This window comes from Aquarana catesbeiana, linkage group LG03 (assembly GCF_042186555.1).
Source record: "Aquarana catesbeiana isolate 2022-GZ linkage group LG03, ASM4218655v1, whole genome shotgun sequence".
NCBI classification, from domain to species: domain Eukaryota; kingdom Metazoa; phylum Chordata; class Amphibia; order Anura; family Ranidae; genus Aquarana; species Aquarana catesbeiana.
In genome coordinates, this window is record NC_133326.1 from 283,748,481 (window position 1) to 283,773,202 (window position 24,722).

Consider the following 24,722-nt stretch of genomic DNA (forward strand, 5'->3'; position numbering starts at 1 on the left):
CTTCATGGTGGTTCACCCTTACCAAATTTTATTGCAGACATCTGAAATTGCAAAATACTGTCTTCATAGGACAAGTTACTCTTGTCTCTGGACAAAGCAATTTGGTTAATTCTGAAGACCAGGTTGGTGGCTCTAAGATCCAGTGTTTAAGTCAGGAAAGATTTTTTTTTTTTTGGCTCAAGACCCCCAATGAAGGGGTGATCTCACTTCTAATAGAGAGGGGACGTCTGGTACAGTTTACCTCTTTCTGGGTCAGATGTCCTAGACCTGAGGTTTCAGTGAAGTACAAAATAGAGTTTCAAACTCTACCCTCTCACCGTTTTTAAATCAAGCACAATCTGCCCAAGGACAGATTTGCAGAATGCCCTGAACCATCTCTTGTTCCAGTGCCAGTTCCTTCACAAGACAGGTTTAAAGGATTCTGTTCAAACCTTTTTATTGTACTAAAGGACAACACATCCCAAGCATAGATTTTCCTTCCAGAAAAAAAAACAAACTGTCTCTCAGAACCCATGCTCGAGAATTGAGGTCAAAGAGACCTCCCACAATGAGATTCCACATGAGCTTTCTAAGCCTTATGGTATCCTCCTTTGAGGCTGTACTATTTGCCCAAAATCAATATTCAAGAGCTCTCCAACACATAATCCTGTTGATCTGAAACAGGCATGCTCCTTCTTTTGCGACCTACCCATGTTTCTGTCCAGCCAAGCAAGGATCTCCCTATCTTATTGGATTTCAAGCCCAGCCTTAACAATAGGAAAGTCTTTCCTTCCCTGCCACTGGAGAGGGATAACAACCAGTTTCATTGCCAGTCTTTCAGGCTGGGAAGGAATGTTCCAGTCCCTCGTCCTTCAGAGAACATGGTCACCTGCAGAAGCCAAGCTCCCTGTCATCCTTCTGGAGCAACGAGCAGTTCAGACAGCTCTGCAACATTGGACTGCTGTAATAATCGATATAATTATTAATATTATATCTGTGTATTAATTTATCTAGTTCCTATAATTAGTTGGTCTATTAAACTCTGAGCACATGCTATTGTTAATATCACAATAATACCAGGTTAGCTATGAAACCAAACACACGGTGCTGCTAGTAAAACAATATCTTATTTTATTTCCCAAGGAGTTAGGAAACTATCATAAAAGTACTAAAAGGGTATTACAATGTTACATAGCTTACAATCAGAACACACTATACTAACAGCATATCTCTACAACATATAACAACAATGAAATATCAAAGATACTTATCACACATGGTTTCCTCTGCGGGTTCTGGATGATAAAAGGGGTCTGGGCCACATGGAATATAGGCCCAAGCCCTCGGTCAGAGCGAGGTCCCAAGATAGCAGAGGGACACCCTTACAGCAGGCTTCTCAGCAACCAAGAGAAAGAACAAAAGCCTGTGTGTTCCTTTCATTCAAACATACACGCCCACTCGTAGCCACCCCCATTTGCCTTTTATCCAATATACATTGCCGAGAGGTATCCCTCCCAAATGTCTGCCCATTCTCCAGGAAGCATGCTATATTGTCCACCAGGGCCAGCGTCTCTATTAGCCCTGTGTCAGATCTTCAATAGACATCTTGGCAGCAGTGGTCTCTTTGAAACTTGTACTCACACATGTCACAGTAGGTGGGCTTGAGCCAAGGCATTGTTCTTCTGATCACAAAGCTTTGATGTGTTTCATTCCTACCTGGCTGTGTCAAACAGGAAGTGAAATACCAGAAGTAAGATATTAAACCATGTTGCTATCCAACAACTGCCCATTTGTGCAGACACCCAATCAGGGTGTAGTCAGACAATGCTGTGGCCTACATCACAGGGGCATCTGGAACCATGCAGCCTTGAAGCAGATCTGGTAATCTCATGGACAGAAACTTACTCTCCAGCGATCTCTGCAGTCCACATCTGGAAAGCAGACTACCTCAGCTGCCACCGCTTGGATCAAGATGAATGGTGAATCAAGGTGAATGATCACTCGGACATCTTAAATCTGATATGTCAGAAATGGGGTACGCCAAGTGTTATTCTATTTTCTATCCTCCTGTAGCCAAAACCAAAGATCCTCCAGCCCTAACCTCAGATGCCTTGATAATTCCCTGGCCTCAGTTCAGACTATTTTAAGAAAACGTTGATTCTTATTGCACTAAACTGGACTAGAAGAAACTGGTACACAGATATACTCTGAGTTCTAGCAGACTATCACTGGCCTCTTCCCAGTAGACAAGATCTGTTATCTTAAGACACTCTTTATTTCATCCCGCCTTACAGTTTCTGGCTTTGGTGTCATGGCTGTTGAAGCCCAGTTCTTAAGAGATTGAAGGGTCTCTGATCCTGTAATTCCTACCTTGCTAAAAGTAAGAAAAGCCACTTCCAGCAACATCTACTATTGTACCTGGAAATCCGTCTTTGCCTGGTGTGAACACAGTCACTTTAGTCTCAGAATTTATTCAGTACCTGGCTTACTGGTCTTCCTACAATCAGGTCTTGACTAGGAATTGGCCTTAAGCTCGAAGACTTCTGGCTTCACTGTCCCTTGTAAAGACTTTTCTTCAGGGTGTAATCACATTAAGCCCCCATTGTAGCACCCTGTACTTCTTTTGGATCTCATCTTAGTTCTCTCTGGTCTGCAGAACCCGCCCTCCCTTCCTTTAGATGACCTCTCCTGCAAAGTATCCATTTTGTTTTTAATCACGTCTGTCAGGCGTATCTCTGAGTTGGTGTCTCTCTCCTGTTAAGGAGTCGTTCTTACACCGAAGACCAGAGAGAATCTATCTCAAAGCTACAGCTTTGATCTGATAGACGGAATCCCTATTTATCCTTTGCTTGGGACCCTTCTTCCAAGTCCACCATCGGGAGATAGATAAGAATTTTGATCACTAGAGCTTAAACTCTCAAGGACATATCTCTTCTTGTGCTTTTACAATCCAAATTCCACCAGATTCGTGGGAGTTTCTTGGCCATTTTGGCACAATACCTCTGTAACACAAATCTGCAAGGCTACCTGGCACCCTGTCCTCTGTTCATACCTTTTCAAAATTCTACTTCTTCTACTAGCTGGATGACTGATCTTCTGCGGATGCATCTTTCGTCTGCAAGGTTTTTGCAGCGGCACTCTGAAATTGGGTCTGTTAACCCTTGTTTCTGTTGTTGGGCCAGTTGACACAGTTTGTTTGCCTAGTTGTTGCCCACCCTTCTCATTCATTGCTTGGGGATGTCCCAGGGTCTATGAGAACTTTGCCTGTATCCTATTATTTATGATTAAGATAAGATACATTTTGACTTAACTGTAATTTTTATATCTTGGAGTACATTTCTGGACACAGGGCACCCTTTCTTTCATTTCTTGGTTGCTCTGCATTTCTTGCTAAAAAACTGAGGACCCATGGAGTAGGGTGGGCTCAAGGGGCGCATACTCAAAAGTTTTCATCTATGAATACTTTGCCTGTGTCTTGTACTGTACTTCAAGACATAGAATTTATAGGTATGTCAAAATTCCTCTTATTGTTATGTACTGTTACTAGAGGTTCCAGAGAGCAACAGGTTCAAGAAATACTTGCGCTATGCAAGTAACACATGGGCTAACTAACAAACTGTACTGAGCACTTGTCGGCAAAGTTACTCCATTCAGACACTGAGCCCTGACCCCGCCCCCTCTCTCGCCCCTGATTGGCTGACTGACTTTGACAGCCATGGGAGCCAGTGGAGCCGCTGCTGTGTCTCAGCCAATCAGGGGGAGTGTCCCAGATGGCTTGGACATATGTGGAGATCGCTGGATAGAGATGGGGCTCAGGTAAGTAATTAGGGGGTACTGGGGCGGCTGCTACACACAAGGTTTTTTTCTCAATGTATATAATGCATTAAGTTAAAAAAAAAAACCTTCTGCCTTTACAACTCCTTTAAATATAAATTATACATAAAAAAGTGGATTTTACTAATGCTTTAAAGTAAAGCAAGATCTTAAAGATATGCATTTCAAAGCAGCTCTGAAAATTGTTGTCCTGTTGAATGTGGGTTCAGAAGCCATCTGTTTATGAGTTTGAGTCATGTATTACAAAATGCCACTCCAATTTTACTTGTGAATAATCAATGGAAAGTACCAGCAGATCACTTGATCCAATGTTTTTTTAGCTCCACAGCAAGTTATTAGAGACAGAGCGCCAGCTTGGGGAAGCTCATGGAAGGCTCAAAGAGCAGAGACAGCTGTCTGCTGAGAAACTGATGGACAAGGAACAGCAGGTGGCAGATTTACAGCTCAAGCTTTCACGTGCCGAGGAGCAGGTCTGTGTGTTTACTTATGTCTGTATTTCTAGCTGCTTCCTGGCTGTTAATGTTTGTACCCTTCACCTTTTTTATAAAGCACTGAACATCTTACATCAGCTCATTCTACTATATTTATTATGTGTGTGCTGTTGCAAATGCAAAATTTTGTAGCTTATTTATTACTTCATACTACCCTATGTTTGTTCATCAAGTAGTAATGGAGTTATAATTGTGACATAAATCCATCACTTTTGATGTAAAACATTTTAGCAAGCAAAAACATAGTTTTAGATTAAGCCCCAGTTCACACTGACTCATCACATCTGATTCCCGCGGGAATCGCACCGCATTCCTGTTTAAATCACATGGGATTCTGTGCGGTTTGAGCCCATTGATTTTAAATGGCTCAAATCGCACCGCATCCACATGAGAAAGGTGCAGGCAGCTTTTTTTTGTTCACACTGGAACCGGCATGGGTGTTCGTACTTATGCGATTCGGTTCAGTCAAACGCACTGAATTTTGAGAGCTGCTTTTGGGGTGTTATTAACTTTTAATTGAAACCCACAGCAGATCGCATGAACACATTGCGATTGCTATGCGGTGCAGGAAACGCACAGGAATCAATATGTTTCCCACATCGCATCAGTGTGAACAGGGCTAAAAGGAACTCTGCACCTACGCTAGCACACTTTAATGTGCACAATTGGAAGAAGAAGCCCATGCTTCAAGCAATACCCCTGCAAATCTTTACTGGCAAGATATTCAGCATTTTAGATACACAAAGGAACCCTTTATTCAAATTGCCCCCACTTCACTGCAAAAATTTGTTGACTTTGCTTGGAGACGAGGCCTTTTCTTTTGGGGCCACCGCTGGCTGGGAATCCAGAATTCCTCTATGGCTAATGAGATGTGTGTGCAGGATGTACACATATCAAATTTTATTGTGCACAGATGTATGAAATACATGTTTTGCATGTGTATCTGAGGTGCTTCCATTAATTTCTAATGTGCCCCAATGCACTTTAGCGCAGTATAAAACAGGCTTGACCCTTTGAGGCACCAAAGCGCATATCTGTGAATACACATGTGCATTTTGGAGAAAGGGTCAGTGGAAATAACATGCCCTTGGTGTAAATGGACATTACCTTTTTAAGCATTGTTTTTACAGTGTTTGTTAGTTGCTTTTGCCACTTCTTGGTGCAGTTCCACACTTTATTTTGTCTCTGATCCACACAAAGTTTGTGTTCTCAAATATTTTCTACAAAGCTCATGCTGGAGGTGAAATCTTTAATTACATTTCCTAGTCCAGATAAAACTTTTTACCTGTTAATTGAATGATGACCCTTGCTTATGGAATAGAAAAATTGGATAACCCCCAATTGGGACTTTAAATTGACAACAACACTATGGATTATATAAAAATCTTTATATTTATACAAAATGAAAAAAATATAAAAAATCATCACAAGATGATTGCTAAAACATACATAGACATAAAACACAACTACAATTAACACAATGTGTTGCAAAATCCAAATCCTCCTCATACAACAGTACTTATATTAAGTAGTTTAACTACAGTATCCGAAAAATACTTTCTGTCTAAACTACGTGGCATGTTCACCAATGCCAGGAGCCTAGCGGACAAGATGGGTGAACTAGAGATACTGTTGTACGAGGAGGATTTGGATTTTGGTGGAATTTCAGAGACTTGGTTCAACAGCTCTCATGATTGGCTGGCAACCATTCAAGGGTATACTCTTTATCGCAGGGATAGAGAGGGTAAAGAAGGGGGAGGGGTATGCCTGTATATCAAGAATAATGTACAGGTGAATGTGGGAGATGACATCGCTAAGGGACCTAGGGAGGAGGTGGAATCCTTATGGGTAGAGCTCCAAAGGGATAAAGCTAAGGGGAAAATAATACTGGGAGTATGCTATAGGCCCCCTAACCTGAGGGAGGAGGGGGAGGTGGACCTCCTATCACAATTTGGATTAGCAGAAAGGATGAGAAGTGTTATCATAATGGGGGATTTTAATTATCCAGGCATAGACTGGGCGGAGGGAACCACGCATTTGTCTAATGCCCCGTACACACGGTCGGATTTTCCGATGGAAAATGTCCGATCGGAGTGTGTTGTCAGAAATTCCAACCGTGTGTGGGCTCCATCGGACATTTTCCATCGGATTTTCCGACACACAAAGTTGGAGAGCAGGAGATAAAATTTTCCGACAACAAAATCCGTTGTCGGAAATTCCGATCGTGTGTACACAAATCCGACGGACAAAGTGCCACGCATGCTCAGAATAAATAAAGAGATGAAAGCTATTGGCCACTGCCCCGTTTATAGTCCCGACGTACGTGTTTTACGTCACCGCGTTCAGAACGATCGGATTTTCCGACAACTTTGTGTGACCGTGTGTATGCAAGACAAGTTTGAGCCAACATCCGTCAGAAAAAATCCATGGATTTTGTTGTCGGAATGTCCGAACAAAGTCCGACCGTGTGTACGCCCTATTAGGCTCGCCAGTTCCTAAATGTCTTGCAGGACAATTTTCATGGGTCACATGGTAGACGCACTAACTAGAAATAAAGCGTTACTATATCTACTGATTACCAACAATACAGACCTGATCACAGATGTGGAAACATGGGGAAATTTAGGAAACCAACTTTCTTAAACTACGAACCTTGCTAAAAGATATAAATTGGGATAAAATCTTAGGAACAAAGAACACGAAGGAGATGGGTTCAGAGCATATTAAATAAAGGCATTAGCCAGTGCATCCCATTGGGTAATAAATTTAAAAGAGCGAACAAAAGTCCTGGATGGCTTATTGCCATTGTAAAAATGCAGAGCAAAAGAGAAGGCCTTCAAAATATACAAGGTTGAGGGATCATCATCAGCATTCAAACTTTATAAAGAATGCAACAAGAAATGTAAGGGTGCAGACCAGTTATCCTAACATCAATAGTATGCAAGCCCTTGGAGGGGATGATAAGGGACTATATACAAGATTTTAGTAATGAAAACGGTATCATTAGCAGTAATCAGTAATTAGCACCAATATTTAAAAAAGACCCAATATATATCCCTGGGAAGTACAGACCAGCTAGCCTAACATCAATAGTATGCAAGCCCTTGGAGGGGATGATAAGGGACTATATACAAGATTTTAGTAATGAAAACGGTATCATTAGCAGTAATCAGCATGGATTCATGAAGAATCATTCTTGCCAAACCAATCTATTAACTTTCTGTGAGGAGGTGAGTTTCCATGTAGATAAAGGAAGGCTCGTAGACGTGGTGTATCTGGATTTTGCAAAAGCATTTGACACCGGTACCCATAAACTTTACTGTGCAAAATAAGGTCCTTTGGCATGGACCATAGGGTGAGTACATGGATTTAAAACTGGCTACAAGGGCGAGTTCAGAGGGTGGTGTTAAATGGGAATGGTCAGGGATGGCTAGCGTGGTCCCCCAAGGTTCTGTGCTGGTACCAATCCTATTTAATTTGTTCATAAACAACCTGGAGGATAGGGTAAACAGTTAAATCTCTGTATTTGCGAAGGATACTAAGCTAAGCAGGGCAATAACTTCTCTGCAGGATGTGGAAACCTTGCAAGAAAGATCTGAACAAATTAATGGGGTGGGCAACTACATGGCAATTGAGGTTTAATGTAGAAAAATGTAAAATAATGCATTTGGGTGGCAAAAATATGAATGCAATCTATACACTAGGGGGGGAATTTCTGGGGAATCTAGGATGGAAAAGGACTTGGGGGTCCTAGTAGATGATAGGCTCAGCAATGGCATGCAATGCCAAGTTGCTGCTAACAAAGCAAACAGAATATTGGCATGAAAAAGGGATTAACTCCAGGGATTAACTCCAGGGATAAAGCGATAATTCTCCCACTCTACAAGACTCTGGTCCGGCCGCACCTGGAGTATGCTGTCCAGTTCTGGGCACCAGTCCTGAGGAAGGATGTACTGGAAATGGAGCAAGTACAAAGAAGGGCAAAAAAGCTAATAAAGGGTCTGGAGGACATTAGTTATGAAGAAAGGTTGCGAGCACTGAACTTATTCTCTCTGGAGAAGAGACGCTTGAGAGGGGATATGATTTCAATTTACAAATACCATACTGGTGTGACCCCCACAATAGGGATAAAACTTTTTTGCGGAAGGGAATTTAACAAGACACGTGGCCACTCATTAAAATTAGAAGAAATAAGGTTTAACCTTAAACTATGTAGAGGGTTCTACTGCAAGAGCGGCAAGGATGTGGAATTCCCTTCCACAGGTTGTGGTCTCAGCGGGGGGGGCATCGATAGTTTAAAAAACTATTAGATAAGCATCTGAACGACCACAACATACAGGGATATACAATGTAATACTGACATATAATCACACACATAGGTTGGACTTGATGGATTTGTGTCTTTTTTCAGCCTCACCCACTGTGTAACTATGTAACTTTCTGGTAGCCAACGTCCAAGAAAAGCTTTCCGGTAGCCGACGCGTTTCAGGATTAAAGCCCTTTCATCAGGGGTATTTATATAGGAGAATTTTGATTCAAGATATGGTGAATGGAACAGCAATCGTGTACACAGAATATTCAGGCAAGAAAAGAAGAAAGGAATTCTCGTTGTCAGTGGATGGCGTATATGGAGGTCTAGTTTAATCTCATGATTGAGAGTGTCATAGCCAACAGGCAATAGCGTGTCACCAGTACATTAGGCAAGAGGATGTACAGCTAGGTACAAGCTCTAATAAGGGTCTCGTGATAAAGGTCAGGTCAGGCTTTTGCAAAGGACCTAAGTCAATGATAGGAGCTGCATTGAGATAATGTCTATCGCTCCTTATGCTGTGTAAGGGGGGTCCGTAGGGCACACCATCCAATCTGGCAGAGTCTGCCATCTTGTGATGATTTTTTATATTTTTTTTTTAATTTTGTATAAATAAAACGATCTTTATATAATCCATAGTATTGTTGCCAATTTAAAGTACCAATTGGGGGTTATCCAAATTTTCTATGTACACAGGGATGTGGCAAACTCACTAATTGTTGTGGTACGGTGAAAATATTTATCTTGCTTATGGAATGGTAACAAGCAAAAAAAACTCTTTAAAGGAAACTATTACTGAGTGAAATATGGAGGTCGACATAATTGACTTCCTTCTGAAAATGTTAGTTGTCTGGCTGTGTCTAGTCTCGATGTTTTCTGATTCACTGATCTGAAATAAGCATGAAGCTAGTGAAGTCAGAATAGTTTGAATGCCTCATCTACCTACTCGCCCTTTTACTTATTCCAGATCAAAGTATTGAAGCTTTTTGATCAAAATAACAGCCAGGCAACTAGCTTTGTCAAAAGGGAAATTCTGTATTGGTAGCCTTTGTATTGTCTTAATATAGATTTCTTGTGTCTGTGTTTGATAAAGGGTAGCACTGTTGGAATAGTGTTGCCCAAACAGCAAAGTGTCAATATAAATTCGAAACCTCAGAAACCCTATAGATTTTTTTTTTTTTTCTTACATGTTTTATATAACCTCTGTGGACTTACACATAGTGTATACTGATTGATTCTACAGCTAAAAGAAAAAATCACTACATCAACTGACTTACAGCATCAGCTGGAGAAATTAAAACAACAGCACCAAGAGCAACAGACTGCTCAACAGACCACTACGTCCAAACTGAGAGAAGCACAGGTAAACAAGACTCCACTTATTCCTAATCACATTTTCTCTTTGTATGGCCAATTGGTGCATAAGATGGATGCATTATTTCCATTTTGGGAGGTTTGAATCTTTTTTTTTTTTTTTTTTTTTTAATTGTTGTCTGTGTCCCCATTGGGGAAATTCAACCTGTTTTTGGTTTTGGTTACCATTGTCAACAGAGCAAAAAATACAAAATTTTCCAGTTTAAAGCCATAATATATACAGCGTAAACCTCAATTCTGTATGTGCAACAATAATTGTCACAGCCATTTGTGCACTCTTTAAATCATCAGTGCAATAAACCAACAGTTCTCTTTTTTTTTTCTTCTATGCATAAATAAAAAAAAAATAAAGTGCTTTAAATCAGTCCAAAGTGTGTAACTTATGTATTTCATCAATCTTTAGTAAGTGCAGCAGTGATTCCTTTAAATCAAATGTCTCCTTTGGTGCAAAGTGCACTTTTAATCCGTGCTTTCCCTGCACCCTCTATAAAAGAGATGCTTTACAAATACAGTGCCTTGAAAAAGTTTTCATACCCCCTGAAATTTTCCACATTTTGTCATGTTACACGCAAAAACGTAAATGTATTTTATGTGACAGACCAACACAAAGTGGCGCACAATTATGAAGTGAAAGGAAAATGATAAATCGTTTTCAACGTTTTTTACAAATAAATATCTGAAAAGTGGGGCGGGCATTTGTATTCAGCCTCCTTTACTCTGATACCCTTAACTAAAATCCAGTGGAACCAATTGCCTTCAGAAGTCACCTAATTAGTAAACAGAGCCCATCTGTGTGTATTTTAATCTCAGTATAAATAAAGCTGTTCTGTGAAAGCCCTCAGAGGTTTGTTAGAGAACCTTTAGGGAACAAACAACATCATGAAGGCCAAGGAACACACCAGACATGTCAGGGATAAATAAAGTTGTGAAGAAGTTTAAAGCAGAGTTAAGTTATAAAAAAATATCCCAAGCTTTGAATATCTCATGGAGCACCATTCAATCCATCATTCTAAAATGGAAAGAGTATGGCACAACTGCAAACATACCAAGACATTGCCGTCTACCTAAACTGACAGGCTGGGCAAGGAGAGCATTAATCAGAGAAGCAGCCAGGAGCCCATGGTAACTCTAGAGGAGCTGCAGAGATCCACAGCTTAGGTGGGAGAATCTGTCCACAGGACAACTATTGGTCGTGCACTCCACAAATCTGACCATTATGGAATAGTGGCAAGATGAAAGCCATTGTTGAAAGAAAGCCATTAGAAGTCCCGTTTGCAGTTTGCGAGAAACCATGTGGGGGACACAGCAAACATGTAGAAGAAGGTGCTCTGGTTAGATGAGACCAAAATTGAACTTTTTGGCCTAAAAGCAAAACGTGTGGCGAAAAATCAACACTGCACGTCACCCCGAACACACCATCCTCACCGTGAAACATGGCAGTGGCAGCATCATATTGTGGGGATGCTTTTTGTTCAGCAGGGACAGGGAAGCTGGTCAGAGTTGATGGGAAGATGGATGGAGTCAAATACAGGACAATCTTAGAAGAAATCCTGTTAGAGTCTGCAAAAGACTTCAGACTGGGCCGGAGGTTCACCTTCCAGCAGAACAAGGACCCTAAGACCCCATTCACACAGGGGCAACACGACTTGCAGGTCGCCTCAGCGAGGCGACCTGCAAACGACTTCCGTGGCGACTTGCAAAACGACTTCTGTATAGAAGTCTATGCAAGTCGCCCCAAGTCGCCCCCAAAGTCGTACAGGAACCTTTTTCTAAGTCGGAGCGACTTGCGTTGCTCCGATTAGAACGGTTCCATTGTACAGAACGGGAGGCGACTTGTCAGGCGAATAGGTCGCCTGACAAGTCGTCCCTGTGTGAATGGGCTCTAAATATACAACCAGAGCTACAATGGAATGGTTTAGATCAAACCATATTCATGTGTTAGAATGGCCCAGTGAAAGTCCAGACCTAAATCCAATTATGTGGCAAGACTTTGAACATTGCAGTTCACAGATGCTCTCCATCCAGTCTGACAAAGCTTGAGCTATTTTGCAAAGATGAATGGGCACAAAAATGTCACTCTCTAGATGTGCAAAGCTGGTAGAGACATCCCCAAAAAAACTTGCAGCTGTAATTGCAGTGAAAGGTGGTTCTACAAAGTATTGACTCAGGGGGGCTGAATACAAATGCACACCACACTTTTTACATATTTATTTGTAAAAAAGTTTTAAAAACCATTTATCATTTTCTTTCTACGTCACAGTTTATGTGCCAGTTTATGTTGGGCTATTACAATAAAATACAATTACTTTTTTGGTTGTAATATGACAAAATGTGGAAAATTTCAAGGGGGATTGAATACTTTTTCAAGGCACTCTACCTCACGTTTCAGAATCAGCTGCACTCATTTGTTTAAAGGATACAAGCTGCTTGACCTCCATTTTGCACTATACACTTGAAATATAAATACTGAAATCCCTGAATGGAAATAAGTGGATAGGGGAGTATTTACCTGCGTACTCAAAAAAGCTGTGTCTGCATTGGTGCTGCAGCCCATGTTACTGGCAGCGGCGACCTTTCCAAGTGGAGTTCTACAAATGTTTGCAAATGTTTAAGCAAAAGACAGTTTCCTATCTTTTCAGAGATAATATGAACTTTGTTAAAAGTAATTTTGAAATGAGTAAAATCTTCAGTAAGGGAACTAACATTATCACCTTTAACATGGACCTTTTAGAATGATCTTGAGCAAGTGTTACGTCAGATTGGGGACAAAGACCAAAAGATCCAAAACCTAGAGGCCTTACTGGAGAAGAGCAAAAAAAATATTTCCCTGCTTGAGAAGGAGCGTGAAGATCTTTATGCTAAAATTCAAGCAGGTGAAGGAGAGACTGCTGTTCTTAACCAACTGCAAGAGAAGAACCACACTCTGCAAGAACAGGTATTTGGCAGACTAATTTTGTTACCAGTTAATTGGTTAACATTTTCATTATACCCAAAGCACTCTTATATTGAGAGACTTAATCAGGTATGTATTCTGTCCCTCTTCGTTAGGATGCCTTTTCTATTTTTCTGTAGTTTACTTTTTTTCTAGTTGATTTATGTATAGAGCCTTGGGCTTAGGGTCTTTGTGGAGCAGAAAGGAATTTATAAACAAAACAACCTAAAGAAGGCACTGTTAGGTGAATGCTGTTAATGCTGGACTCAAGGCAAACTGCTAATTAAATGAAATGCATGCTGTATAAGGAAGCTGTTTTATCTGCCAAATGATTTGTACTTCTGAAATTTAGACAGTCCTGTTTTTTCTTTAATGTTATCTTTATTTGTAAAACAGAGAACACAGCATAGCCAACAATGCCCTACTTATGAGGGCTTGCAATTAAAATAACAGGGGTAAATGCATCGGCATATATAGGTACAAAAACAGGACATAAAAAGGAAGGAAAGGAAAACTAGGGGTATATAAAACACGAGCCCCATGTTGAGGGCCAATTCTAGCACCTCAGGGCGTCTCACCATGAAGCGGCCACAGGGGATCCCACCGGCACCACCACCGGAGGAGGGGGGGCAATGAAGCCTCCATCAAACCTCCATCCAGGGGTAATGCCACCAAGGCCCATCGCCGCTAATGTAGGGAAACCATAGGTCAGCTGTGTCACCCAGTGCAATATACATAGCACAACGAAAACACAAATTTAAACAAAAACACAACATAAAACATAATTGCACACAATGATCCGGATCGCTGTGAAAGAATTAAAAAAAAAAAAAAAAAACATTGGACATGAGTGCGGAGACAGGTTCAGGTATTAGCTGCACAAGTCAAGTAGGTACTCTCAACGAGGGGATCTGCCAACTCCAACAAAGCAACCTCCAGGCTGGATGGCACTGGCTCAGGATCAGTATTGTACACCTGCCAAGGTGCCCAAATACTAGTAAAGCGCTCACGTCTGTCCTTACACGTTGCTACCCACTCCTCTGCCTCCTTGATCTCAGCCACTTTCCTCTCTAGTGGGCACTTGTGGACGTTTCCAGTAGATGGGTATAAGTCGTCGGGACCCCAAGAGCGTCCTTTATCTGAGTTTTGATGTCTAACTAGAAAGGGCGAATTGCAGGGCATTTCCACCAGAGGTGAAGGAGTGTGCCCCTGTAACAACATCAGCGCCAGCAATGATCTGCGACCGAGACCTGACAGAGCTGCAGATACCCAGTACCAATGCATCAAGAGCTTATAGTTAGTCTCCTTGGTCCTGGATACCATGGCGCTAGAGTGTGTGTTATTTGTTCCACTAAGAACTCCAACTCAAGGTCACACTCCCACTCCCGAGTAAATGCCGGCTTTGGCATAGTAGACAGTCCTATTTGTATCTGCTGCAATTAAAGCGGAAGTAAACCCGTCCATAAAACAGTTTAATTTCCAGCACGTGCCGGAAATGTAATGCTCCCATTGGTTGTGCTCTCAACCAGACTGCCAAACCATCCAATGGCTGGTGTCATAACTGATCACATGTGCAGCATCATGGCAGTTGTAGATTAAACAGGTAAAGATGGCAGCTTCCTTGGCTGAAAACGATTGGGGGGGGGGGGTATTTACACTTTAAGTATTGTAGGTCTTGTCCTTCCCCTGCTCCTATCAGTATGGCCCTTGTTATGACATAAGCACTACAGAAAAGCTGACTGGCTCCTTCTCCCTCCTCCATTCTGAGCTCTACTGTACAGGGATTGCAAGGGGCTGATGCTAAGCCAGATCCAGATACTTTAGCATTAAAAAAACAAACAAAAAAAACCATATATATATATATATATATATATATATATATATATATATATATATATATATATATATATATATATATATGTGTGTGTGTGTGTGTATATATATATATATATTATATATATATATATATATATATATATATATAAAAATATAATCTCACAAAAGTGAGTACACCCCTCACATTTTTGTAAATATTTTATTATATCTTTTCATGTGACAACACTGAAGAAATGACACTTTGCTACAATGAAAAGTAGTGAGTGTACAGCTTGTATAACAGAGTAAATTTGCTGTCCCCTCAAAATAACTCAACACACAGCCATTAATGTCTAAACCGCTGGCAACAAAAGTGAGTACACCCCTAAGTGAAAATGTCCAAATTGGGCCCAAAGTGTCAAACTTTTGTGTGGCCATCACTATTTTCCAGCACTGCCTTAACCCTCTTGGGCATGGAGTTCCCCAGAGCTTCACAGGTTGCCACTGGAGTCCTCTTCCACTTCTCCATGACAACATCATGGAGCTGGTGGATGTTAGAGACCTTGCGCTCCTCCACTTTCCATTTGAGGAAGCCCCAGAGATGCTTAATAGGGTTTAGGTCTGGAGACATGCCTGGCCAGTCCATCATCTTTACCCTTAGCTTCTTTAGCAAGGCAGTGGTCATCTTGGAGGGATGTTTGGGGTTGTTATCATGTTGGAATACTGCCTTGTGGCCCAGTCTCTGAAGGAAGGGAATCATGCTCTGCTTCAGTATGTCGCAGTACATGTTGGCATTCATGGTTCCCTCAATGAACTGTAGCTCCCCAGTGCCGGCAGCACTCATGCAGCCCCAGACCATGACACTCCCACCACCATGCTTAACTGTAGGCAAGACACACTTGTCTTTGTACTCCTCACCTGGTTGCTGCAACACACGATTGACACCATCTAAACCAAATACATTTATCTTGGTCTCATCAGACCACAGGACTTGGTTCCAGTAATTCATGTCCTAAGTCTTCTTGTCTTCAGCAAACTGTTTGCGGGCTTTCTTGTGCATCATCTTTAGAAGAGGCTTCCTTCTGGGACGACAGCCATGCAGACCAATTTGATGCAGTGTGCGGTGTATCGACTGAGCACTGACAGGCTGACCCCACCCCTTCAAACTCTGCAGTAATGCTGGCAGCACTCATACATCTATTTCCCAAAGTCAACCTCTGGATATGACGCTGAGCACGTGCACTCAACTTCTTTGGTCGACCATGGCGAGGCCTGTTCTGAGTGGAACCTGTCCTGTTAAACTGCTGTATGGTCTTGGCCACCATGCTGCAGCTCAGTTTCAGGGTCTTGGCAATCTTCTTATAGCCTAGGCCATCTTTATGTAGAGCAACAATTCTTTTTTTTTAGATCCTCAGAGAGTTCTTTGCCATGAGGTGCCATGTTGAACTTCCAGTGACCAGTATGAGAGAGCGAGAGCGATAACGCACCTGCTCCCCATTCACACCTGAGACTTTGTCATTAATGAGTCACATGACACCAGGGAGGGAAAATGGCTAATTGGGCCCAATTTGGACATTTTCACTTAGGGGTGTACTCACTTTTGTTGCCAGTGGTAAAAAAAAAAAAAAAAAGACATGGATCACGTTAAAGATGATGGAAGATATTACTGTAGAGCTTGTGGATAGGATTGTGCTGTTGAATAATATTGTACGAACGCTAAGTGATCCTATTATGGTGTGTGGGGGGTATATTATTATAGTACTAATTTTGAAATGTATTCTGGTACTGGTGATGAGGAATATTTTATGGTGCTGTTCCAGTGGAAAATATAATTGATGTCTGACTGTTCTGCTTATACAATGGCTTCAGTACTTTTTAAGGCACAGAGTAATTGGTATTTAGGTATATTAGGTGCTATGAATTAATTCTGACTTTCCTGGTCTATGTGCGGATTCTGGGTCTATGGCTCAGGTTATTGAAGCCAGATTCACCCATGCAAGTATGTATTCCTTTACCTAATACCCACACGTGTTGCTGTTTACCTGTAATAGGTCACACAGTTAACAGAGAAGTTGAAGAACCAATCAGAAAGTCACAAACAGGCACAAGAGGATTTACATGAACAAGTGCAGGAGCAGAAGTCTCAGCTTCGAGCATCACAAGACCGTGTCCTGTCTCTAGAGACCACCTTAGGGGAGCTTAATAGCCAGCTGAATGAGAGCAAAGAGAAAATTGGCCAGCTCGACTTACAGGTATTCTGAAGGCTCTTTTCATTAATGTTCTTACAGAGGAATGAGAACTCATTTCTGTTTAATCATTTGAGAGGACTGCATTTGCTATATTGCCTATTAAAGAAAACATTTTCTAGTCATTTGTGTTTTTATTTTTCAAGCCATTAAATGAACCATTTTAAATAATGATATAATGGAAACCATGTTGTGATATTCAGACTTTACAATTACCAACAATGTGCTAGAAAAAATTCAATATTCTGTTATGGTAAGACTAAGCAAATGTACTATTCTGAGTGCAATACTAATGACCGCATCCCCCCCCCATCCTAGGTTATTTAATTAGCAAATTTAGATCAAGCTGCAGAGGCTCACCCAATTATTAATTTTAGAAGTAGTCTGACATCTTTGCAATGACTTCAACAGCTGTCATAAAACATAAAGCATCTTTATTAGCAGCAAAAAAAGGAACGTCTGAGCAATTACCGTATGTCTGATTTCTTTTTCTATATTTGGACTTGTATTAAGGAATGTATTATGTGTTATAGGTGACAGGGGAAATGTTTAGCTTTTATATTGTGCTATGTTTTGGAGCAGCCTGCTAAACATTTGCAACAAGATATTTTGGTAGCTTGCACGATAACCTGACTGCTTTAGTGTGCAAGATGCTTTTGTTACTTATTGAAGGCCTTTAGGGCCCTTTCAAAGAGGCGGACCTTAATGGGGTCTGCCTGTCAGTTATTCTAGCAGACCCGATCGGACCCTCCAGTCTCTTCTATGGGGCGGTGGGTGTCAATGGACGTGTTTGTCGACACCACCGACATTCGATCCAATCCTATCTGCTAAAAACAGACGAATGGGGACCCGTTCCCCATCCATCTAGCGGATCGGATCAGATGGCCATTGGGTGTAAATGGACCTTTAATACTAGATATTTTTTCTTCATTCAAGATTTTTGCTACATCACTGCTTGAGCTAGTCTCTATATGCAGCTTTTACATCTGAGGATCAGCCTGTAGGCTCTGCCAGTGCTGTCCCCTATCTAGGATCCTTTGAAGCACTAAGATCTTCAAGACCCTTGCGGTGCACCCGCTGTTCAGTCTTCCTTTATGGATGCTGAAAACATACTGACAAGATCCTAGTGGAGGATGAACTTGTTTTTAAGGACCCCACTGACAAGCAATTAGAGAGCATTTCCAGAGCTCTGTCCTCACTGGCAGAGGTCCTGCACTGCAACCTGTCTTAAGAATGTCTTTGATCCGCTTAACTCTAACAGACTGGTCTTACTATTAGAAAGGATTTCAACACTATGGCAGTTGATCCCTTGGTCATAGAGCATTTTAACTCATGCCTGCAACCTTGAGCAACCTCATTTGCTGTGTTAGTCTCCTGTCAGTGAACATGAACAGGACTTTTTAGCTAAAGTGTTGTCTGTGGCGCCTTCATGTAAAAAGTGCCTCTGCATGTCCTCATCAAGGATGCAAGGTGGCAAGAGGACTCATCTTAGCAACAGAAGCATAGGGCTCAATCTGGCCTGATTTACCCCTTGATAGAGACCAAGAAAAGCCCCCATTTCTCCAGCACATCGGCTATTCCTATGTTTTGCTCTGGCTCCACTGCAATTCCAGTTTGTGGTCTTATTTTTTTTCATTTCTGGTGTTCACCAAGGTGCTGGCTCCTGTGCTATCCGTGCTATGCTCTTAGGACATACACATAGTGGGAATATCTAAAAGACTTTCAACTAGGGAAACACAGGCTTTAGTGAAATATGTAGCTCCGACTGTCCAGACCTTGCACATATTTCAATGGGATGCCTGGGATCTGAATTTGTTCCCTCTGCAATTCAAAAACCACCTTTTGAATCCAAGGGATATTCCTTTTTCCACTCTTATTCACATATTTGCCATCATCTCTGCATGGTTAGTGCCTAAGCTGGCAGCCTTAAAGAAACATTTCTTGCCTTTTCATAAAAAAAAAAAAAAAAAAAAAAAAAAAGACGTTGAGGCCCAGAACCTCCTTTCTGTCAAAGGTAGATTCAACCTTTCACTCCAACTAGGACATCATTCTTCCATCTCTCTGTCTGGGTCCAGTTCATCAGAAGGAGATCTCTTTCCATTGCTTGGGTGTAGTTCAGTCTGTGAGAGTTTATCTTGTAGCCACTGTTTCCTTCAGAAAGATTGACACTCTCTCACATTCCTGATGGTCCCAGTAAAGCCTAGTACACACTGATAGTTTTTTTGCCAGGGGCTGAATGTAAAAAGAACTGACAGCTCAGGTTGGAGCTGCTGTACTAACAATCTGATGTTAGTACATCGGTCTCCCCTGCTGTTGTGTTCTGATAGCAGGACACGCCCCAAACAGAACACTCCAGCTGATAGGGAGCTGGTCGGCAGACCTTTTTCAGTCATGCCCCTATGCCTAGCCAAGCAGCCGGCTTCTGTTGAACCGACTACAATACACACAGGCCAAATGTCAGGTGGTTTCTATTGAACCGGCCGATGCCACTCGACATTCGACCCGTGTGTAAGGGGCTTAAAGGTGAATCAGATTCTCATTTCGCTACTTCACAGTGGCTCAGAGAGACCATCATTCAAGCTTATGGTCTTATGGATGAGGTGCTACCCTTTCCTGTTGAGGCACACTCCACTAAACCTGTAAATGCCTCTTGGCTCTTTTAACATCAGGCTACTGTTTCTCAGATTTGTGAGGGTCTAACCTTGACTTCTGTTCACGTGTTCTCCAGGTTTTACCTGGTGGATGTTCATGCCTCATCTGATGTCATTAGGCCCTCCAAAACGGCTCTTGGCTGTAAGCAGTCCCTAGTTCCATTTTTTTAAATTTTTTTTTTGTAAGCTTGTTGACATTTTCTTTGTTGCCCACTCCTCCGGTGGACTGCTTTTTAACAGCCCAACAGTACAAGATCTGTGTGTCCCTCGATGGATGAGAAGAAAATAAGAATTTGTACATGCCATAAAACCCTTATGAATGTGCTAGTAGGCAGGATATAAATGAATTTTAAGTAAATGTGTTGATTATGCCTTTATTAATGCTAATTGCACATTTCTAACTTGAGCTTTCCTTTGGGACACGCCAACCCGCACGCTAAAACTGTGCCTTGCCTTTTTTGAAAACGTATTAATTACATTTCTTTCATCTCTATGCACTGCAGTGGAGCTGCAATGTAGTAAGATGCACTGACATAAGTTGAATTGTTGTTGGACAAAATTTCGGCCTTTCTGCGTTTTTACACAACACACCACAACCTGCCTCAGTGCACATAACAAAAACTATTGTTTTCTGTGTGCTCTTGTGGTGAGCCTGCTTGGATCCATGCAGCTTAATGTAGGTCATCGCACATGGTGGGAACAAGCCCTTAAATTAGGATAGTTCTGCTTAAAGTATACATAATGCTCAACAGTGATTTTCAGTTACTTATTTCTCTAATGTTTTCAAACAATAGCTCAAGGCAAAGACGGAGCTACTGTTATCAGCGGAAGCTGCAAAAACTGCACAAAGGGTTGACCTGCAAAATCATTTGGATACAGCTCAAAATGCACTACAAGATAAGCAACAGGTAAAGATAATCTGATTACTTCCATGCATCTGTACATCGGTTTGTTATTGCTTGTGGATCATTCGTTTTTAGGATTGGAAGATTGAATTTCAGTGAGGAAATGTAATGTGTCAGTTCTTCTGCGCTCCAGTTGTTAAAGTGTTGGGGAAATTTTTTTAGGGCTTATGTGAGTGTTAGGATTAAAGAGTTTATTTTAGGTATTGGGGTTTATTTTTAGGGTAAAGTTTTAGGGAGATTAATTATTAGAGGCTAATTTTAAGGGTTCAGGTTAAAGTGTTTTTTATGCATGAAGGTAAAAAACCTTCTGTGTGCAGCTCCCCCTGCAGCCCCCCCCCCCCCCGCCCCCCTTTAATACTCACTTGTGCCCGATCCCGCAGAACCTCTCCCAGGTCTCTTCCTCATCATTGGCTCCCACTGCTGTCAATCACAGCCAGTGAGAAGAGAGCAAGGGGTGGGGCCAAGCACACATGTGCACAGAGGCGGCTTGGGAGTGAGCATGCATGAGTGCCCTCCCAAAGCAAGCAGCTTGTTATGGTAGAACTTAGCATAGGGGAGGGGCCAGGGTAGGTAGATAGGGCTGCTCTGTGCAAAACCATTACACAGAGCAGGTAAGTATATGTTTTATTAAAAAAATAATAATTGAACCTTGAAGCAAAAGAGACAGAGTGTTGAGACAAACCATTTACCACTAACAGAGGTGCTTACCATGGTCTGCTTTTATTCTTTAATGTAAAACCTAATATCCCAAAAGCTGCAGTTTAACTCTAAAGCAGAAGGAAGGAGGAGGAGATGCTGTTTGTAGCAAAAAAAAAATTTTTTTTCCCAAAGGGGACAGGAAACCAGTGGAGCAAAGATTGTTTGTTTGTAAAAATGGATGAAGTGCCACTTTAATTTGTTAGACTAGCAGATTCAGTTTGAGTTGACTATCTAACACTTCATGCCCCCCCCCCCTCCCTCCTGCTAACACTACACTCTTCTAAGATTGACAGTGCTGCTGTCCTAAGGTGTTTTTGTTGCTCCTCCTTAGAGGAAGGGGCCACCCTAAGACAGGAAGTGTGGTACAGGCTGGATCCCTAGGTGAAAATGTAGAGGAAAAAAATGCTAAAAAAAGAAAAACAATGCAGCCAGCACATGTAAGGATTGGTAAGATGCAAATGCATTTTTCGTTCATAGGTTTACGCAATAGGTACGCAATAGAACACAGCTTTAAGCAATAGGTTCTTTTAATTTTCTGGGTCAGGTTAAAGCTATATTACACCCAAAACCAAAAATATAATATATTGCCGCTTACTGATCTTTAGATGTAGTGGCTGTATTAGTTTTATCTTTTTTTAGGCTCTTTTTTTTTTTTCTTCTGTTTTCTCCTAGTGATCTGGCCAGTAACACACTTCCTGTACAGACACTACTCTGGATGAATGAGCACAGGGGGCAGATTTGGACAGCAGCGTTGTTAGACTGGTGTAGGGGAGCGTTAGATACTAGAAGATTTGAATACAGTAACAAATTGAAGCTTAACTCCAGCTAATACTTTAAAATCAGTTACAGCAAACAGATTTTTTTTTCCTTTTTGGGATAACGGTTTTACATTTATAAAAGCTGATTATTTTAAGCACCCCTGCCAGTGTTAAATAGTCTGTCTCATCCCTGTAACTGCAAACATTTCTGTTGAAAAACAACAGACTTACTGGCTAGATCACCAGATGACAATCCCCTCACCATCTGAAACCTCCCCAGGGCTCTCAGGGTTTTTCATTTTTTTTTTTAGATTAAAAAGCAGCCTGCAGTTTTCTAGCCTTTCCTGTGAATACACAGCTGCTTCCTTCGCAGTCTCAATGCCAGCAGGAGAGGGCATTCCTTCTGGACTAGTGGGCACGTAATGACATCTAAACGCCGCTCTTCATGGAATATTGTGAGCCCAGCCTGTGTGATAATGTGGTGTGGCCCCTTTCACACGATCGGACCGTTTAGGTCCGCCTGTCAGTTTTTACGGCGGACCTGAACGAGCGCTCCATGTTAGCCAATGGAGCGACGGATGTCAGCGGAGACATGTCCGCTGACATCCGACCCCGTCCGATCCGCTAAAAGCAGACGGATGGCCCTACGTCCAGATCCGTCGCTATCGGATTTGGTGAGATCTGACGAAAACGGACATGCTGTCCGTTTTCATCCGATCCCTCCATAGGCAGCAGCGGCGCCTGACAAGCCCCTCCCCGCTCAGTGAGCAGAGAGGGACCTGTCATCCGCCGGCTCAGCAGAGATCAACGGAGAAATCTCCCGCTGAGCCGGCGGACTGAGGCGGGCTCTGTGGAAACGGAATCCGCCTCGTGTGAATGAGGCCTAAGTGACAGGCTGGGAAAAATTACATTAATATCGCTCTGCACATAGAGGACCCGTGACACTGGAGCAAGGAAGCAGCTGAGGACAGAGCTGTAAAGGGTAACAATAACTTTTTTCATTCAGTTCTTTCAATTTTAAGTGTTAAATGAGAGATTAAGGACTCATTATAGGGATAGTTTATGTAGGTGAAGGTTTAAGTTTTGGGTATACTTGTGGGTAAGGATTTTTCACCTGTCAGTGCTTGCAGGCTCCCCACAGAGAGCCAACATACTACAGTACTTGTAATTGAAAAGTTTTTTTTTTTGTTTGTTTGTTTTTTTTTAATTTACTGAGGGGTAGTGACCCATAAAATGTATGCTCTCTGTTTTTTCTTAGAGTATGGCCTACATTATGTCATGCTGTGCCCCTCATTTAAAATACACAATCTTATAATAATGCTTGATTTTTTTTTATTGCATCTGATGAAACATGCATTTTTTCTTTTTAGGAATTAAATAAAGTCAGCACTCAGCTTGAACAAGTAACAGCAAAGTTACAAGAAAAGCAGGAGCACTGCACTCAGCTGGAGCAGAGTATTAAGGAATATAAAGAGAAATACCTCACTATGGAACAAAAGGCTGAAGCACTTGAAGGGCAAATTAAAGTGAGATATTAAAGATGACCTCCTTGTGGATGTGGTGGTTGCAATTTTAAAAAGCAAAATGTTATTTTAGATCCATTTTTAACAATGGCTCCTTTTGAACTTGTTTTAAGAAACCAGTGATCATTATACTCCATTAAAGCTGAACTTTGGGCTAGAAAAAAGTTACACTTTCTGTGGGGACACCCTCTACACCGCAATGGTTAAATGCTAGTTTTATGTAGAGGAATAGGAATAAGCACAAAACTTTATTCCTAACTATTCTCAACTCAAAAAGGCTGTGCTGACTTTAGGTTATGATTAAGAGCTAAGGCAAGTGTGAAACACTTCAACCTTTCAGTTGCCCACTGTGATCTTACTGCTTTTTTGTATGTTGCGTTTTCTACAATAAATCTGTTTTTTTATTCCTGGAGTGTAGCCATGCAGATTTTCCTTTTCTTGTCTGCAAGCTGGGCTGGCACCTGGTCGGAGTGTATGTAAGGTTCAGCAGCAGTGGACCGACCTAGAGCAGCGTCCCTCTCTCTACATTGGCTGTGCTGACAGCAATGGCTTGAGGGCGTGCGGCCTCCAGCACACAGCCCCTAATTGACCGCTTGAGCTGTGCATGCTCTCCTATGAGATTGTGTAAGGGGGGGGGGGGTCCCTTCCCTCAACTCAGGTCCTCTCTGAGCTGTGCAGTGTATGTGACATCAGATTCCTGCATTCTTCCTCTGTAAGCTCAGAAATCCTGTGTACAGTCTGGATGTAGAGATGAGAAGACTGCAGATAAAGTGGTACAACTTATGTAGGAGGATTTGTTTGATCTCTGTATATCACCTGAGGCTAGTTATTTCACTGGGTATATGTAAGGGTTTACAACCACTTTAAGTTAAGTGATATAAAATGGCTAAGTTAGATGAAGTGATTGTAACAGATATTGCTTTCTTGCATTTGCAGAAAATGGAAGCTGACTTGGTAAGTTTAAAAACAAGTCGTGAGCAGACAGTTCAAGATCTTCAGCAACAAAAGCAGCAGTGCTCCCAGCTGGAGTTGAAAGTGTCTGAACTCAGCAAACAGCTAGAGGAAGAGAAGGGATTGTAAGTCACAGTTTTTATGTTTGCTCATTGTTTGACACAGGACAATAAATGCACCTATAAAGTGCAAGTTCAAAAAAAAAAAAAGCGATGTCCCTCATTACCTTCTAGGCCACCATAGAGGCCTTGTATG

At 41.7% G+C, this 24,722-nt stretch overlaps 1 protein-coding gene across 3 annotated transcripts in view; it reads left to right on the forward strand.

Moving 5' to 3' along the window:
- LOC141132124 (early endosome antigen 1-like) overlaps window positions 1–24,722 on the forward strand; it is a 186,968-nt gene that overhangs the window by 96,290 nt on the left and 65,956 nt on the right. For all 3 annotated transcript variants that reach the window (XM_073620180.1, XM_073620181.1, XM_073620183.1), the window contains 7 exons: window positions 4,134–4,283; window positions 9,857–9,976; window positions 12,719–12,922; window positions 16,786–16,986; window positions 20,426–20,539; window positions 23,364–23,519; window positions 24,453–24,592. In XM_073620180.1, coding sequence (XP_073476281.1) covers window positions 4,134–4,283; window positions 9,857–9,976; window positions 12,719–12,922; window positions 16,786–16,986; window positions 20,426–20,539; window positions 23,364–23,519; window positions 24,453–24,592 — 1,085 coding nt within the window. The remainder of the gene's footprint in view (window positions 1–4,133; window positions 4,284–9,856; window positions 9,977–12,718; window positions 12,923–16,785; window positions 16,987–20,425; window positions 20,540–23,363; window positions 23,520–24,452; window positions 24,593–24,722) is intronic.